The sequence below is a fragment of the Suricata suricatta genome, chromosome 4, assembly GCF_006229205.1.
Source record: "Suricata suricatta isolate VVHF042 chromosome 4, meerkat_22Aug2017_6uvM2_HiC, whole genome shotgun sequence".
NCBI classification, from domain to species: domain Eukaryota; kingdom Metazoa; phylum Chordata; class Mammalia; order Carnivora; family Herpestidae; genus Suricata; species Suricata suricatta.
The window spans coordinates 139,591,552-139,610,725 of record NC_043703.1 but is presented as its reverse complement, the minus strand read 5'-3'; the positions used below and the strand labels follow the sequence as shown (position 1 = coordinate 139,610,725).

The following is a 19,174-nucleotide window of genomic DNA, read 5'->3' as shown; positions in this document are numbered from 1 at the left end:
CCTCCTGAATTTCCATTCAGCTCACAAGTCTCTGGCAGTTGTTCTCTGCTTAGCCGCAAGAAGTTTTGCCCTGAACACACATAGCTTAATATTCAGCCAAGGAAGGACCCACAGAGATGCTTATTGAGATTTCTGGAACTTATTCTCTGCACGGATCTCATTTCTCTGTTTTTTTTGTCTGCAAATTCTAGCCAACTTTTGAGCCCTTAACTCTAATCATTTTTTTTTTTTTTGAGAGAGAAGAGAGAGCACATGTGTGCACGATCAGGGAAGCGGGGGGGGGGGCCGGGGGAGGGGGAGACAGAACCAGAACGAGAATCTCAGGCAGGTTCCATGCCTACTGTGGAGCCCAACATGGGGCTTGATCTCACAACTTTAAGATTCATGACCTGAGCTGATATCAGGAGTCACTCAGGGGCCCCTGGTATCTTTTTCTTAACCTCAGTAAGACTTGCTGTGCATTTTTGGGTGTCTTGCTCCCTGTGCTGCAGCCCTGAAAGTGCCTCCAGACGGAGGTGTAGGTGATTGTTGAGACATCTCAGTTTACCTTCTCTTAAGGGTCACGGTCCCTTTTGCTGCTTGTTGTTCGACTTCTCAGCAACAGTTGTGTCCTAAATTTTGTCCAGTTTGTAGTTTTTTATGGTAATAAGGCTAGTCTGGTACTGACTGTGCTATGTCTGCAAGCAGAGGTCTATTGCCACCTAATTTTTAAATCATGCATTTGGAACTTGAAAACTATATACTCTATGTTTCATAAAAAGCTCAACAAAGAGGAACAAGTATAATTCATGTCATTCTTGTTAGAATCAACATTCATGTGATGGCTTTAATTTATTTTTGTCATTGCACAGAGAAATATGTTTGATTGATGAAATACTTAGGAGTAACATTGGAGAACATATACTCCTTTATTCTCCTATTGGATGAAGGATGATGGTAAAATAACAGAGCCTTTCAATATATGAAAAACAGGGGCGCCTGGGTGGCTCAGTCTGTTGAGCATCCAACTCTGGCTTAGGTCATAATCTCATGGTTGGTGAGTTCAAGCTCCATATCAGGTTCTGTGCTGCCAGTGGATCTGCCCACGTCAGATCCTCTCTCCCCCCTCTCTCTACACCTCCCCCACTCGCGCTCTCTCTCCAAAAAATAAATATTTAAAAAAGATATAGAAAACAGTATTCTGCATGGTATTGGGTTGCTAATAAATCTATATATTATGTAAATTATGTTGCAGATTGTTCAATTATTTTGGAAATCTAAATTTGAAAATAAAATCTTAGCTAAATTCCAAATTAGTGCTGTAATAGTTGTGTCAATTTGTTGACTATTTTTGTTTAAAATTATAAAAGTTAAGTTTAATTCATTGGATTTTCCGGTACAATGTACACGTTCCTTATTGACCATTGTGTTTGGAAAGAGCACCTCCTGGACTAGGAGGATGTATTCTGCTCTGGGTGTAGCAGTCACGCTCCCTGACTGAGGCTGGTCTGTAACTGGGTTCTCTGTCCTTTCAGAACGCTGAAGCCTGGAACAATTTGTCAACTTCCTATATCCGATTAAAACAAAAGTAAGTACATCAGACAAATATGAAGAACTCATTTGAATGAATGAGTTTTTTCTTTTTTTTTTTTTTTGAATGAGATGTTCTTCTGCTGAGTGCTGAACATAGTCCTTCCTCCTTTTTCCCTTATCTATCCTTGTCTTTGAATTAGAATGACTTAATATAGCCAATTGAATTCTAAATGTAGTTTATTTCTTGAAAATACTTACCATGTAATAAAATAAGAAATATTATTTGGAATCTATATTTGATACTGAAGTCTTATATACTAAATTTCATTACATGATAAAAGCAAGCATGCCTTAATTGGTCAACTCCATTGATAGTTTCTTATTGATTGCTTGTTGTATACTAGATATTACTGAGAAATACAAGAATGAACCAACGTCTTCAGGAATTGTAGATTGAAAAAATAAAATATCACTGTATTATTTTAAAAATTGATTATCATTAAAAGTAGTTTGTGGTAGGGGCACCTGGGTGGCTCACTCAGTTAAGCATCTGACTTCTGCTCAGGTCATGATCTCACGGTTGTGATTTCGAGCCTTGCTTCAGGCTGTTTGCTGACAGCTCAGAGCTTGGAGCCTGCTTCGAATTCTGGGTCTCTCTCTTTCTCTGCCCCTCCCCTGCTCATGCTCTGTCATTGTCTCTACCAAAAATAAATAACACTAAAAAATTTTTAAAAGAAATAGTTATGTGGTAAATACCAAGTGGGAAATACAAAGAGAGCTATAGTAATAGTGATATTTGTAGAACACTCATTCTTTTTTTTTAAGTTTATTTATGTTGATAGAGATATAGAGAGAAAGTGGGGAAAGGGGACAGAGACAGAGAGATAATACCAAGCATGCTCTATGCTGTCAGTGCAGAGCCTGGTGTGGGGCTTGAACTCATGAACTATGAGATCATTATCCGAGCTGAAGTCTAGAGTCCATTGCTTAACTGACTGAGCCCCCCCATACGCCCCTAAAACACTCGTTCTATGCCAGACACTCTTTGTGGGTCCCAGAAGAGAAGAGGATTATGGTCTTGGCTCAGGGACACCTCTGAGGGAATGTTGGCATCAAGCTAAAATGTGAAGAATGGGTAGAGGGCACAGAGGAGAGCCTCTCAGGCAAGAGAAGTGTGAGCATATGCGGAGCAAGTAAGCTACACCAACTATAGATTACAGTGAGGTCTAGAGGGAGAGAGAAGGTTGGAGTCCAATGGCAGTGTTCTGATGATCTGACTAACAAGTTGAGACTATCCCGTAGGAAGCCAGAGATTGCAGTGGGTGTTGGGGGGTTAATTTATGAAGAAAGAAGCTTCTGGGGAAGATTTATCTGGTGGCAGTGTGAGGCAGACTGGAGAGGAAACTGGGGGCTGGGACCCGAGTCAGGAGACAGCTGCGGCAACAGTCTAGGCAGGAGATAACTAGTCTGCAGAAAGAAGGGGCTGATGCCAATTCGTAAAGGGGACAACCAACTGGCCGTATTGACTGGCCGCAGAAAACCAAGGAAAGGGAAGAGACAAGGATAGCTGTTGCCAGAGCTTTCGTAAGTGAAGGAAAGGATGGATCTCTTTCCATTTTCATTTGGCCTCAAGCTTAATTTAATTTTTCTTCATGGATTCACAAGATACTTCTGAAGCTATCGTTAAATCCACATTACGTTGAGATCTTGAAATGCTTCTGCTGCTCTTGGATGACAAACTACATAAATAAAGTACTGTCTTTTTCTACCACTGTCTTCGGAAAATAATATTATGTTCTTGATTGCAGCTGATTGTGTTAAAATTCCCTAGGGACCCTTCTGGCTTAAAGCAAGGGGCAGGGGAAATCCCTGTCATAGTTGTAGAGTGATCTCAGTGGGTTTTTTTGGGAACCCTGATAATTTTGTATGTAGTGAGGCTCTTGGTGCTCTACCTTGTCCAGGCCACTAACCCTAAGCATTTCCCTCTCTCTTGGACAGGTGCCTCACATTGTTCAACTTCTTTTTGACATTTTCTTGTCTTCCTGCAGCTACATAAGTAGGTTTTTGTGTAAAAGTGGGGTTGTAAGTTCAAAGGTGAATCACTGCTTTATTCTTGCCTCTTTGCTCTTTCCTTTCTTTGCTGCTGTTCCAGACATAGCTCAGTTTTGACTCATGAGATTGTTACTTCAGGGGTAAATTCTGACTGCTCCTCTCAGAAGAATTCTATCCATGCCTGTAAGGGACCCTTCAAGCCATCTCATCTGTCTCTTTGCTCTCTTGGGGTTCTTCACTAATGTGCCCTTTTCACTCTCTCATCTGGTCCCTTGGGCATCATGTCCCTACCAGTCCTTTGGGAAAATCTTCCGTCTTTTTGTATAACTTTGATAGTGCAGTGTCACAATGGTTATGGACTTGATAAGTCAATCCTGAACTGAAGAGCCTTGTGAAGAGGCCATCCTTACAGGAAAAGAATTCATGGCAAAAGCTTTGAGACCTGGAGATTGCGCTTAGAGGACCAGAGGACAAGCAGGAGAAGGGATAATCCTCCCGCCTGGGTTGCTGCCTGTTGAGTCCTTTGCCGGCAGGATGATGTCCCCCAGACCCACGTGGACAGGAGAACCGCAGTCATGGTCCACTGCTGCTGAAGACAGTTGCTGAGACGTGGGAGGTGGGCTCAGGGAGTGGAACAGAAAAAAGAAAAAAGACACATAAACACACACACAGACACACACGTGCACACACACACACACACACACACACACCCTCCCAAAACAGTTTAAGGCTGAATTTGAAGAAGTGTTACAGCGAGGGTACCTTCATTTTTAACTCTGAAGGTTGGTGGGCCAAGAGATAAGCCAATCAGTACTTTCTGTAACACTTTTAGGTTAAACTGTTTAATGTAGAGAATAAAAAAACTAAAGCTCAGTGAATGGGCTGTTAATTCAAAAGAACTTTATTAGAAGATGTTAATGTGATCACTATGGTAGGTGTACGATAAATTGATTAAATGATTCATATGTTAAATATTTGTGGGGAAAGTTACTGATAACATGGGCATACTTGTTTTCAAATGCTTCCGAGGGTGATTCTCAGTGCAGTGGCCTGGGATGGGTGACCAGAAGAATGTCCATTATCCCTTCCAAAATTTGCCTTGAAGTCATCGAGGAGGAGATGCCCTGTTGAAACACCACGGGGCCCAGCAAGGAAAGGGAGGTGGACCCTGTGGTCTTAAATTAACGAACTCACAGTGGCTTTGGAAAAGGAGATTGGTAGCGTGCATTTGACAGAGGCTACGGTAAACATCCAGTAAAACATTTATGGTCCATAAAGGAGCCATAGTGTTGTCCGGCCAGGAGAGTAAAGCCTTAAGAATCTTTTTGATGGATGAGATGTTTAACATTTAGAATAGATGACATGAAGTTCTGTTGATTTCTTTGTCAGTATCAAGTTTTTAATAGTCTTTTTCCCTTTTCTGAGGTGGCTTGTGTAAGACAAGGCTTACTGTATGGTTTGCTATACCTTTTCTATAAAACTACCTCGTCTCTCTTTTTTTTTTTTACTTTAATTGATTTATTTGGCTTTATATTTCTTTAGCGTATCTTTATAATTTGTTCATAGCATTCACTTTATGAATTTTTTTCAAAAAATTACTAATCTTTGTGCCATTTTCTTTTATTCTAGATGGAATTTAGTTAGACATTTGTCTGTTTTATTTATTTATTTTTTCAAAGAGCCAGGTTTTTGTTTTGTTAATCATTTCTACTCTTTGTTGTTGTTGTTTTTTTAAAAGATTTTATTCTTAAGTAATCTCTACACCCAATGTGTGGCTCAAACTCACAATGTCAAGATCAAGACTCACGTTGTCCACTGACTGAGCCAGCCAGGCACCCCTATTCTTTCTTTATATTACTTTCTTCTTTCTTAAGTTTATTTGGTATTTTTCTACCATACTAAGTTGAATGTTTTCACTAATTTATTATCATTTTTTGTAATAAATGGATTTAAGATCACAAATTTCCCTCTAAAAACTGCTTCAGCTATATCCTGCAGATGTGATATATAGTAACTTCCATTAAGTTTAAAGTATTTTGTACTTCCTTGATGAAATTTTTTAAAATTTATTTTTGAGAGAGAGACAGAGACAGAGACAGAGACAGAGACAGAGCACCAGTGGGGAAGGGGCAGAGAGAGAGGGGTGGGGGAGACACAGAACCCGAAGCAGGTTCCAGGCTCTGAGTTGTCAGCACAGAGACAGATTCGGGACTTGAACTTGCTAAGTGTGAGATCATGACCTGAGTTGAAGTTTGATGCCTAACTGACTGAGCCACCCATGTGCTCCTTAATGAATTTTTTTTTAATGTTTATTTGTTTTTGAGAGAAAGAGTGTGCAAGGTGGGGGAGGTGCAGAGAGAGAGGGAGATAGAGGATTCAAAATGGGCTCTGCATTGACAGAAGAGAGCCCAATGCAGGGCTTGAATTCATAAGCCTCGAGATCATGACCTGAGCCAAAGTCAGACACTTAACCAACTGAGCCGTCCAAGTACTAATATTTTGTACTTTCTGATATGAGTTTTTTTTTTTTACCCTCACTGTGGTTTCCTTTGTATTACGCGTGCATCTTTAAGTTTCCAGGCACATATTTTTTTAAGCTATTTGCTGTTGATTTCTTATATAATTTCAGAGAATATAGTCTGTATACTTTTAGTTTTACTTTTTTTTACACAAGCAACTAGTAATTTTTTTTCTCAATAGTCAGAAGTAATGACATACTTCATCACTTTCTGTTCTCACCATTGACGTGTATACCTTTCTTTCTGAATAAATTCCTTTTTTTTTTTTCAGTAAGAGAAGGTCCTTTAGTAGTTTTTATAAGATTGGGCCAATAGGTGTAAACTTTCTTAGTCATTGTACATTTGAAAGTGTTTGACTTTGCATTTACTCTTGAGTAGTAAGTTTCAGCTAGTTATAAAATTTTGGGCATGACAGTTATTTTCATGCAGTCCTTTAAATGTACTGTTCTGTTGTCTTCTACATCTTTTGTTGGTAATGAAATATCTGATATTCATTGTCATTCTTTTGTAGGTTTTTTAAATTTAATTTTTAATTTAATTTAATTTTTAAATTTTGTTTTAGAGAAAGGGCATACAAGCAGGAGAGAGGGGCTGAGGGAGAGAGAGAAAGAATCTTAAAGACTCCATGCTCAGTGTGGAGCCCAGTATGAGGCTTCATCACATGACCCTGGGATCATGACATGAGCTAAAATCAAGAGCCCAGTGCTCAACTAACTGAGCCACCCACGCACCCCTGGAGTTATCTTTGTTTTGAAATGCCATACAATATATCTGGGTATTGGTTTATCTTTATTTATACGGTTTGGTGCAAAAATATACTTTTGATCATAGAATTTAGGTCTTCACTTCTGGAAAATTCTCAACCATTATCTTTTCAAATATCATGTCCTGACATTTTCTGCATCTTTCCATTTACTCTGCGATGTCTATCAAATGTGTATTTGAACCTTACCTCTTATTCTTCCTTCCTTTATAACTCTTTTATATTATAATCTGAATTTTGTGTAGATTTCTCACTGTAGTCTTCCAGTAAGTTCATCAGTTCTCTCCTCATGTGCATTGTAGTTTTTTGTTGGCTTCTGAGGGTTTTTCAAAAATTTGTTTTAATGTCTCTTTCGATTCCAAAATTTCCAGTTGGTTTTTAGTTACATCTCCTTGTCCTTGTGGCACTTCTACCTGTTTTTGTTTTTGTTTTTTTTTTAACAATTTCTTGCTCCTTTTAAATTTAAAAAAAATGTAGGGAAATTTGAGGTGGCTCAGCATTGTTTAGGTCTCAAATTCTGCTTATCACATGAATGACTAAGGACTGACCGAAAGTCCACATTACATTTTGCACATTAAGCTATGGTTTATTTAGGTATGACTATTCATTATTATTCTCTTTAAAATCTGACCTTTAATAGAGTAAAAGCTTTTAGAACCTTACAAGAAGCCCTCAAGTGCAACTATGAACACTGGCAGATCTGGGAAAACTACATTCTCACTAGCACTGACGTTGGGGAATTTTCAGAAGCCATTAAAGCTTATCACCGGCTCTTGGACCTCCGAGACAAATACAAAGATGTTCAGGTAAGATATTCATATTTTGTCTTTTCAACTTGTGATGTTAATGCTTGATTATATGATTGTGCTGTTGACTAAATATGTATTTGGTTCTGGTTCTGGTTTCTGGCACAGAGCTCCAGAAACCTTTGGAATTTCCTAAGTGATGACAACCATAAAGGTGTCTTTTGTTGAGGTAATGAGGTGACTTTTGGAAAGCACCTAAGGATGGGGATGGTTGCCAGGGAGTCACCCACGTGATTAGCGGGTTGGAACGTTCATAACCTCCAGCCTCCCTCCCTTCATGACCTCCTAGGAGGGGGCAGGGTCTGGAGACTGAACTCAGTCGCCGATGGCCAGTGATGTGATCCGCTTGTGTTTGTGATTTTCTGTAAAAACCCCGAAGTGTGTGGTTTGAAGAGCTTCAGGCAAAGTAAACACCTGGAGGGGCAGGGAGAAGCACCAGGCCCTTCCCCACGGATTTTGCCCCATGCACCTCTTCCATCTGGCTGTTTCCGGGTTACGTCTTTTCAAAATAAACCAGTACTCTCCATAGTAAAACGTTTCTTGGAGTTCTGTGAACTGCTCCAGCAAACTAACCCACCCCAAGGAGGGGGTTGTTGGAACCTCTTAACAAAGCGCAGGTGGCCACCTGGGCTTGGAACTGGCATCCAAGGTGGGGGGCAGGAGGGCTCGGCACTTGCATGGGACTCAGACCTCAATCTGTGGGATCTGCTGTTCTCTCCAGGTAGGTCGTGTCAGGATTGAGTGTGTAGTGTGGGGAACTGCCCAGCCTGCACGCACGTGTGCACACCCATCAGGACTGGTGACCAGAATCATCTGAGTGATATGCATTGCTTCCTTGGCTACACACAGGAAAATGGTGTTGAACACATGTAGTATATAAAGTGAGTGTTTTTTTCTCTAGCTGAACATTCTTCATTACGTCTCCTGGCATTCCAATGTCAAATAAGTTCGTGCAGTCACAGACTGAAAGTTACTGTGACTCAGTTAAGAAAACCTGTTATGTGGTTTATGTACATACAGGCGGCTTGCGGGAACAAAATCAGATGATGTTTGTGTGATTTACTGCTTTGGTTGTCTCAGTGTAATAGCTGGAGCAGGTCCCGTTCTCATTTGTTCCCTCGTTGGACAAGCATTTACTGCATACTTTCAGACGTTATGAACAATAAAGAAATGAAGACTAACATTTTCTTTGCAGCGTTTAGTTTAATGGTCCTCTTGGTGAGATGAAGTCAGAATGGGTGACTCTAACACTGTACAAAAAGTCCCAGATCCTTTCAGAAAATTATGGGAGACTTGAAGCCACTGGGTTTGCCATCCAACAGGATGACATGTACAAGATCTTATGGTTTAATTGTAGGTCAAGCCTGTGTAAAGACAGGGCTGTGTAGGAGCCTGTGGGTTACAAAGTCAGGGTCCTTGAAAAGATAACACTTTGCCTGAATCAGTACAAGCTGTTTAAAATGTTGAAGCTGGAATTATGAAAAAAACCAAAGTGAAATCTAATGTATGTCAATACCTCAAATTTTATTACCTATTATTTGTACTCTAGCTGTGCCAAAATTTACCTTATCTGGGCCCTGTCATAGAGCGCCAGCCCTTGACGTATGCATGGCCTTGCCTGCTCAGCCAAGTTCCTTTAAGGCTCAGGTTCTAGGCCATTCACTTGAAAGATCTTTTGGCTTCGGGTAGAAACATACACCTACTTCCAGGACATATGTCAACCCCTTTGAATTAGTTTTCTTTTTCTTATTATACTTTTTTTGTCCTTTATAAATACCGTACCTTGACCTTCCATTTTAGAAAGAGGGACTTGAATTTTATAGATCCATTGAACCGCGAATCGAGGCATAGCAGAAAACTCTGCTCTGGACTGGAGCCCTAGCAGATCAGTTCGCATGGTTTCCGGCGCCCAGTACGTGTCCCGTTGACAGAGCTGAAATCCTCTGCTGAGGCCTTGCTTTCTCTTCTACACGGAGCCTGTTGACATAGGGCCCCCGTGAGGCTCTGAACGGAGCTCCACACGTCACTAACCACTGAGGATGGGGCAGAGATTTCAAAGTACTTATCTCTTGTTTACCTCAACTTAATTTTTTCAAGGATCTTTCTTCCCCAGAAAGTATTCTGTAAGCTGTTCTTAAAATCTCAGAAGAAGGTAAATAATTTATGTTGGTCGCTTATTCCATTTTATACTTGAAATAAATTCTAGGGGTTTTTTTTCCCTTTCACATTTTAAAAATGTGCATAAGACATTCAAATCCTATACTCCTCATTTAGACACCGCCGCTGGCCCGATTCCAGCATGCTTGAGCGTTACAAACTGTCAGAGCAGGAAAGGCCCGCAGAGGAGTCCTCGGCTCTGCTGGTGAACCCCACATGGGTCGAAGGGAGTGTGGAGCCCCCTCCTGCTGGTCTAGAAGGGCTGCTGCTCCGGTTGTCGGCCTGCGCGCCTGTCCTGCCGCCGTCGCTGCTGGGGATGGCCCGTCTTCCTGACTTGTCTTAGAATTGGCTCCTTGGCCAGTCTGACCCCATTAATCTTCATCACGTGTCTCCAATTTCCAACTGATCTGCTTTTTCTTTGGATGCAAGTGGGATTTCCCTTCCGAATCCATATTTTAACTCATGGCAATCCTTCATATCTGCTGAGGATTAGTAATAATTGACTTACCAGACTGGCTTTCTGGATTTTCCTGAGAAAATCCTGATCACTCTTCTATGCTCGGCACCCTTCGAGTTGGTTTTGTGTAAGGAGCCCACCCGACGAGGTCTAGGCCGCTCTCCTTCCATGAGAGATGGACTGGGTGGGAGCATTACTTCTTTTCCTGTGCTTCCCAAGGCGCATAAAGCAGGTCAAAGTGGGACGTGGTCTCATATTTATTGAGGGCTTATTTGTCTGGCTTGTGCCAGACGTGATTCTAAGCACCTGACAGTTCTCAGCACAGCTTTAAGGGGTAGTTTTGTGCATTTGTGGCCTGTGTTGGACTCTGCAACATATGTATGTATCTTCCCTCCCACTTTTAAAGAAAATTATTTATTTATTTTTTTTAATTTACATCCAAGTTAGCATATACTGCAACAATGATTTCAGGAGTTTCTTTAATGCCCCTCACCCATTTAGCCCATCTCCCCTCCCACAACCCCTCCAGTAACCTTTTCGGTTTGTTCTCAATAGTTAAGAGTCTCTTATGTTTTTGTCCCCCTCCCTGTTTTTATATTATTTTTGCTTTCCTTCCCTTATGTATATCTGTTTTGTATCTTAAAGTCCTCATATGAGTGAAGTCATATGATATTTGTCTTTCTCTGACTAATTTCACTTAGCATGATACCCTCTAGTTCCATCCACGTAATTGCAAATGGCATATCTTCCCCCTTGTTTTAAGGAAACTAATGATATCAAACAAAATAACTGTTCAGAGATTCTTCTGAACACCTGTTACTTCCCCCTCATAGAGTTATCACGTCCTCAGGCTTTCCGCTGGCTTCGGTGTATCAGTGCGCCAGGTCGTCTAGCTGCCCCGCACCTGACAGGCCTGTATTTCAAAAGAAAGGCAAGATGAAAGTGTGAAACGGCTGCTTTCCTGAAGATGATGATTTAGAGTAAAATAGGTTCAGCCTTGATCTCCTGCAATTAAATTAGCCAGAAACGTGCTGGAGAATCTTACTTAGGTTTTTCTTCCATCCCTACTACGGTTCCTCTATGACTCCCAGCTTGGGAGTGTCCTTCTCTCTTCTCTCTGGAAGGAAGAGATTCCTGCACATGTCCTAAAGTAATACTGCTGTGTATGAGTGTCTGTGACAATGTGGGGAGGGCGGTGATATTTAGAATAATATATTGGTAGTCACAGTAGCAGATACCAAGGAGAAAACTCTGGTAAAACTAATCTGAGTGTAGTTAGTCGATTCTGAAGATAAAACTTTCAGTTGTTGATTTGGCTTGTTGTATACTGAATCCACTTCATTGGAATTGTCAGAACACATGCTCAGAAATCTTTCAGGAACCTTCTCTAAGAAAGAGTAAAGAGACTCACATAATAGTTTTTTATTCTGGGGAATTCTGACCAATTGTCAGTCAATACAATTCATTTTGAAGTAAAAATATATTTTCTTAAGTTTTTACTAAAGAACTAAAGAAGCAAAGCTTAATTAATGTATTACAAAGCATTACTTTTTTTCCTTCAATTTATATAGCCTCAGTTCTGAATGCATAGAGATACATTTTGAGCATTTTTCAGAAAAGGAAAAAAGTCTTAAAGGGAAAAAACTTACATGATGTGAATTGAGATGCTTTAAAAAATTTTTTTTATGTTTATTTATTTTGGAGAGAGAAAGCGAGACAGGGTGTGAGTGGGGGGCGGGGTAGAGAGAGAGAGAGAGGGAAACAGAATCCAAAGCAGGCTCCAGGTTCTGAGTTGTCAGTACAGAGCCCGATGCGGGGCTCGAACTCATGAACCACGAGATCGTGACCTGAGCCAAAGTCGGATGCTTAACTGACTGAGCCACCCAGGCGCCCCTGAGATGCTTTGGTTGAACTTTTATCTCAGATTTTTCAAACATATTTTGGTGATCTAGGAGCTTTTCACTCCTTCCAGCAAATCTAATTATTAGGAATGTGTACCCATGGAAAAATCATGTTCTGATTTCCATTTAAAATGTTCTAATCCTGAATGTAAGTGAAAATGTTTTGGTTTTCTAGAGAAAATTATTAGCATTTAGTATAAATTTATGGGCAGCCAATCAACAGCTGTTGGCAAGGATATGGAGGATGAGGATACGGAAGTGCACTGTTGATGGAAGTGCAAACCGGTGCAGCCACTGCGGAAGACAGTATGGAGGTTCCTCAAGAACATTTAAAAAAGAACTAGCCTGAATCCAGTAATCACTCAACTGGGTATTTACCTTAAGGATATGAAAATGCTGACTTGAAGGGATACGTGCAGCAGTGGTTACTGCAGCATTATTTACAACAACAAAATTATGGAAGCAACCTGAGTGCCCGTGGACAGATGAATAGGCAAAGAAGAAGTGGCATATGTAGATGCAGGGGAATACTATCCAGCCATAAAAGGAATGAACTCTTGCCGTTTGCAGCGACATGGATGGAGCTAGAATGTATTATGCTAAGTGAAATAAGCCAGTCACAGAAAGACAAATGCCATATGATTTCACTCGTTTGTGGAATTTAAGAAATAAAACACATGAACAAAGGAAAAAAAGACAGAGAGACAAATAAAAAAACGGACTTTTAACTATAGAAAATGAACCGATGGTTAGGAGAGGGGAGGGGAGATGGGTGGGAAGATGGGTGAAATAGAGGAGGGGGATTAAGAGCACCCGTGATGAGCACTGTAACATAGGGGGCTGTTGAATCGCTGTGTTGTCCACATCATCTATGGCCAGCTGATATTTTATCTCTTTTTCCCCTAATTCTTCCTTTGTTCCTCAAATTCAGAATATGAAACACACCTCCTTTTGTACAGTAGTATTTCATCTATATATGCGTAGTTCAATGAGTTTGAAATTTGTTTCTATAAAAGTTCAGTGTTTTTAGAACAATTCATGGCAGCTTTGGGCTTTCTGAGACTTTCTCCTATAGCCCCCCTGCCACACACTAGAGCCAGAACCGCGCCTGTTGTGAGACATAGTGCTTGTAGACAAAGCGCTTTGAAGATGTTGTTGTTGTTTTTTTTAATGTTTGTTTATTTCGAGAGAGAAAGAGAGCACATGCTTATGCACACCTGGTGTGGGGAGAGGGAGAGAGACACTCCCAGGCAGGCTCTGCTCTCCCAGCGCAAAGTCTGATACAGGGTTTGATTCCTGTGACCATGACATCCTGACCTGAGCCGAAATCAAGAGTCCAATGCTTAGCAAACAGCCACCCAGGCACCCCTAAACAAAGCACTTTGAATAGCATTTTTGAAGATGTCGGATCTTAAGGCTGTTTGCTTAATTGTTACATTTGGATTTGGAGACATATTACTGAAAACGTAACATCTAGATATAATGAGCAACTTGCTCAGGTCAAATTATCATCTGTAGCACTTTATAATGGAGGAATAGCCCCAGTGAGGTAATGTGTCCGGACCTGTTAATCACTTTCCTTAGGAGTCAGTGCCTTAGAATGCTGCCGGCAGTGTTCAGTGTCGGGCGGGTGTGGGTAGAATCGCTCTGTCGTGATGTAGTCATCGTGGAGGCAAAGTTGATGGCCAGTGATGGGCTCAGTCCTATTTAGCTTCATAGAATATTTCTGTCTGTCATTGTGCTTTATTACAACCAGTCAGTGCGGACCAAGACAATGGATAGATTGTCTGGAATATTTTTATCTTGCCAAAAAAATTTTACTTAATTTGACTCTGCACATTTGGTAACAGGTGTCTTTCAAAAAAACTCTGATATTCTTACATTTGACACTTTGTGACCTCATTCTATTTTAGTTGGCTTTAAAATTTTTTAAATTTATTTTTTCTATTTCTTTATAAATATGACTGTTGTCATTTAAATTGTTTCTGTCATATATGTATGTTCATGTGGAAATTTATATTCCTTTTAATACAGACACAGGATAAGCTAGCTACATATTATTCTTATTTTTCACTGTTTGTCATAAAGGAAGGAGTTCTCTGTATCTTTTCTCCTTTTTCTCTCTGTGCCCTAATTTTGACTAATGCATAGGCTAGTGAAACATAGGAATGCATTTCTATCATAGTGCATATTTATATTCATGTCTAGATCATATATATTTTTTTAGTTACTGTAAAACAAAATTCCTGCATTTAGTCTCTGTTCAGTTTTCCATGTATTTACTATTGTGAATAATGCCATCAGTATCCTTGTCGATAAAGCCTTGTGTATGGCCATACTTCTTTCCCAGGGTAAATTCTAACGTTGGCTTGTTAGTTTTCTTCTTTTTTCTTTTTCTCCTTCTCCTCCCCCTCCTCCTCCTCCTCCTCCTCCTCCTTCACTGATGACTGGGGCAATCATTTTGGGAAAATAATGTAAGTATTGCAGTATTATACCCCACTTGCTATTTATAAACGGAAGAGGAAGGGAAGAGGATTAACATGTATTGAGTGCTTGCTGTGTCCCGGACGCTTAACATGGGCGGTCTGTTATAGGCCCTCAGTACTTGAGGCGGACACTAAATATTTCCCATTTTACAGTGGACGAATGTGAAACATAGGGAAGTTATATAACCTGATCAGCTGTATAGCTAGTAGGAACCAGACAGGAATCCCATTTCAGGAGGCCTGTTTTTCTCCTTTGTGTCATGTTTTGAAGCCTATGGGGTGACATATTAAAAAATTCATTTCCACATTATATTAGTATGTGAACTATAGAGAACAAAAGTTTTTTTTTTTTTAATTGGGGTATAATTTACATGTATTAAAATTTTTGGATCTTGGGGCACCTGGGTGGCTCAGTTGGTTGAGCATCCGACTCTAGCTCAGGTCATGATCTCACAATTTGTGGGTTTGAGCCCCGTGTGAGGCTCTGTGCTGACAGCTAGCTCAGAGCCTGGAGCCTGCTTCGGGTTCTGTGTCTCCCTCTCTCTCTGCTCGCGCTGTCTTTCAAAAATAAATAATAAACATTAAAAATAAAATAAAATAAAATTTTTGGATCTTGAGTGTTGGTTGATGTATTTGGATCATTTCTATGTTCTCACGTAGCCACCATCCACAACAGGTGTGGACCATCTTCACCGCAGACGCTCTCTTATGCCCCTTTCTCGTCACTTGTGCCACCACCCTTTTCCTCCAGGCCAGGCAGCTGCTTTCTAATTTCTGCTCCATGGTTCAACTTTGCTTTTTCTTAAATGTCATTTACAGAGAATTCCACACTAGGTGTTCTTGTATACTGAAGTTGTCTTTTGTGTGGATTTCCTCTTGGTGCTTTCTTCGGACGGGAGAGGTGATGTTGGTGTGCAGTGGGGCGGCCGGCCAACCAAACAAATCCTGGAGCAAGTGTGGCTAGGTTTTACCTGGGAGAAAAGAGGGGTGGGAATGGATATATTTTATACAAACCGTATCTGTAAAGTAGGAATTATCTCCACTTGCTTGCGGAGGTTTCTGAGGCTCTGCAAGGTAAGCTAATAAGCCTGGTGTTTCATAACTAGCAAGTGGTAGGAAAGCCAAGACTTGAAGCCTAAAGTCTGGCCTATTTAACCTCAAGCCTGTGCATGCCTTTTCCACACTCTTAAGACTTTTTTTTTTCCCTCAAGAAGGAAAAAAAAACAAATATTAAACTGCCTACCTCACCGTAATAGCTGAGGCCTGGGGAAGCCAAGGGTCAGGGTTATCAGGCCAGGAAAGAGAGCAAGTTCTTTAAAGAGCTCCCAAGTGGAGCAGGGAGGTAGCCAAGCTGGAGGTGGAACATGGCTTCGTTCCTGGCCTGGAGCCCTCCTGGGCCGAAGGCAGTCCCGTTCCTTCCTGCTCTGAAGGCCTCCGGAATTCAGAAGGCCAACACCTTGTGCTCCCGGCCAAGATGTCGGTGAGACTTGGCCGAGGACTCCACGGCCAGCATGGGGGAAGGGGTAGTTAGGATTTTCTCCTCGTGGGGATTCTCCAGCCTGTACGGTGGGATCACTGTTCCTCTGTGTGAGGGACCAGAGGTGGCTCCCCAAGTCATTCTCTGCTTGCTGCGTCCCCCGGGCACGGTCCTGGATGGAGGCTGGAGAGGAGAAAAAGGCCGAGGATAGAGAATGGAATGAAAGTTCCATATGACCTAAATGAACGAGAGATGTGGGTGAGGGACTGGGAGGTCACTGTGGGGCATCTGTGGAGTAGCATTGGTTTGCGTAAGACGTGAGGAGCCGCAGGGCTGTTTATACTGATTAAGATGAAATCCCTCTAAGCATCCCGGCTTCACAAATATACGTGTATTATTTTATGATACACCAAATGAATTCCAAATGGACTCACTATATGCACAGTGTTTTTTCGTCTCATAAAAAAAATCAGGAATAGAAGTGGATACTTCCCAAATTTTCTGAACTTTAAAGCAATAAAAGAAAACTTGAAAGAATTGTTATGACCACATTTAAAAAGTATGTGACAGAATATTTGCAACAAGTAGGAAAGATAAAAAGCTAATAATACCCTTATTATATAAAGAGTTAACATCTGCCACAGGAATGAAATGTGACAGAACAGAGGATGCAGAAACAGACTCAAGTAAGTACGAGAATTTAGCCCATGGTAAAGATGACATGTTTATAATCTGTGGGACAAAAATAGAATTTTCAATATGTATTGGAATGGTGGGCCAAGTGTTTGGGACCAAAACCAAAGCTCTGTTTCACTGCTTAAACCAAAGTAAATTCAGATGGATAAAATATTTAGATTGACATGTCTTGAGAAACAGGATTCCGTTGTAGATGGAGGCGTAGGTTCTGGAGCTGGACTGTCCAGGTCTGCAGCCTGCCTCCGCCGACCACTGGCCGTGTGACCTTGGGGTTAGTCACGTTCGTAAGATGGGGGTGACGGTAGTGTCTGCCTCTCGGGGATTGTTGTAAGGATGAAGCAAGTTAATATACATGAAGGGTTTGGCACAGTGCCTGGCGCAGGCAGGTGTTACCAAGGATGGCTGCTCTCGTCGTCATCATCGTCATCATCATCATCATCGAAGTTAAAACCATAAAAGCACTAAAGGAAAATATGGTAAATGTTTTATAGGCTTAGGGTTGGAGAGACTATTTTTGATCATGCCACAACAGCCCTACTCCAGTAGAGAGATCTGGTATTTGAAGCTTCTACACCGGGGGAAAGAATGCCATCTGAGTGGGGTGCTAGAGGTCACTGTCCCTAGAAGGGACAGCCATTCGTGGACTGCTTCCTGAACTGAACCTGGAAGATGATTATAGAAGCTGGATAGGTGTGCTGGGGAGAGGCTGTCTCAATGATCTCAGTGTGTTCTGGGTCTTTCTACTTCAGGCTGCTGGATTGGTAGCCTGCGGCCACTGTAACAAATTACCTCAAACCTGGTGTCTTCAAACAAGAGAAATATGTCCTCACCATTCAGTTCTGGAGGCTAGACCTGAGAATTCAGGGTGTGGCAAGGCCGTGCTCCCTCTGAAGGCCGTGGGGGACGATCTTTCCGTGCTTCCTCTGGCTGCTGGGGGCTCCTGGCGCCTCCTTGGAGGGTGGTGGTATCGCTCCCGTCTCTCCCTCTTCACTTACCTCTGCGCCACCTTTTCTGTGTGTTCTCTCCTCCTAAAACAACACTGGTCATTGGATTTAGGGTATACTTTACTCGGTTATAACCTCTTTTTTTTTTTTTTTTAACCCGAACCCTGGTATAACCTCATCATTACTAATAATGTCTGCAAAGACCCTGTTTCCAAATCAGGGCACATTGTGAAGTTCTGTTTAGACATGAATTTAGGGAGGACACAGATTTACCGCAGCTGCCCCGCCACAACTGTTACGGTCCTTTTCCAAGAGAAAGCAGTGCCTCTGAGGTTGTAGAGACGAGGGAGCACCAGCACACACGTCGTTAGTAGCTGTAGTGATAGCAGAGGTGACACGGACAGACATACACCGTGGGAAGGCCAGAGAGACCGCCACTAATCGTGCGGAGGTCTTGCCTTTGGCAAACAATGCCAGGTGTCTGAACATTTAGAAGTGACAAAAGAGAGAGTAAGAAGAGAGAGGGAGTTGATAGAAAACTAATAAAGCTTTTCAAACAGAACTTAGTCGTATGGAGTATGGACAGAGAAGACTGGAATCCCATGCCATGGTGGACAAAGTAGGATTTCTCTTATATTTAAATGTTCCCAGTCTAGTGTAGTTAGTATACAGCATTATGTTAGTTTCAGACATACAGTGTTCAGCACGTCAATACATCACCCGGTGCTCCTCACAGCAAGGGCCCTCCTCCATCTCCATTGCCTGTTTCAAACCTCTCCCCACCCATGTCCCCTGCGGTAACTGCCAGTTCTCTATAGTTAAGAGCTTGGTTTCTCTCTCTCTCTCTCTCTCTCTCTCTCTCTCTCTCTCTCTCACACACACACACACACACACACACACACAAACCAGGATTTCTAAGCAGGATCCATTGTTAGGCTTCAGAAGATCGTGATATGACCTGCAGCACTGTGAAAAAGTCCAGTGTGTGTGGAGAGGCTTCCACACTCTCGTTAGATCCACATGGAGACCCATGGGGGTCCAGAATCCCAAGGAAGTAAACACAGACTAAAAGTATCTACTGAAGAGGTAGACTGTTAGGATTTGTTTTCAGATAAAAAGTCTTGTTGGTCCTCTCCTCTCATCGCCGAGGATTAAAATATACCTCTGTAACTTGTGTTGACATTACAAGTGGGAAAATACTACTGGATGCATGCATCGGTGGCTCTGATTTTTGAACGTTCACTGTGTTGTCCAACACATTCACGTTCCGGGCAACTCACGCCTCCCCACTCCCCACGACGTTTCTCTGTGGCTCCTTAGCTCGGGAGAAGCGTCTTCCCACAGGGCCTCCACTTCCCCCCTGCCAGCCTCTTCGGAGCCCATGCAGGTCAGGCCTTACCTCCC

The 19,174-nt window shown here is 41.8% G+C and overlaps 1 protein-coding gene across 1 annotated transcript in view; it reads left to right on the top strand.

The window, feature by feature from the left end:
• Window positions 1-19,174, top strand: part of TTC27 (tetratricopeptide repeat domain 27) — a 183,141-nt gene that overhangs the window by 146,681 nt on the left and 17,286 nt on the right. The window contains exons 15-16 of the mRNA XM_029937972.1: window positions 1,515-1,567; window positions 7,487-7,652. Coding sequence (XP_029793832.1) covers window positions 1,515-1,567; window positions 7,487-7,652 — 219 coding nt within the window. The remainder of the gene's footprint in view (window positions 1-1,514; window positions 1,568-7,486; window positions 7,653-19,174) is intronic.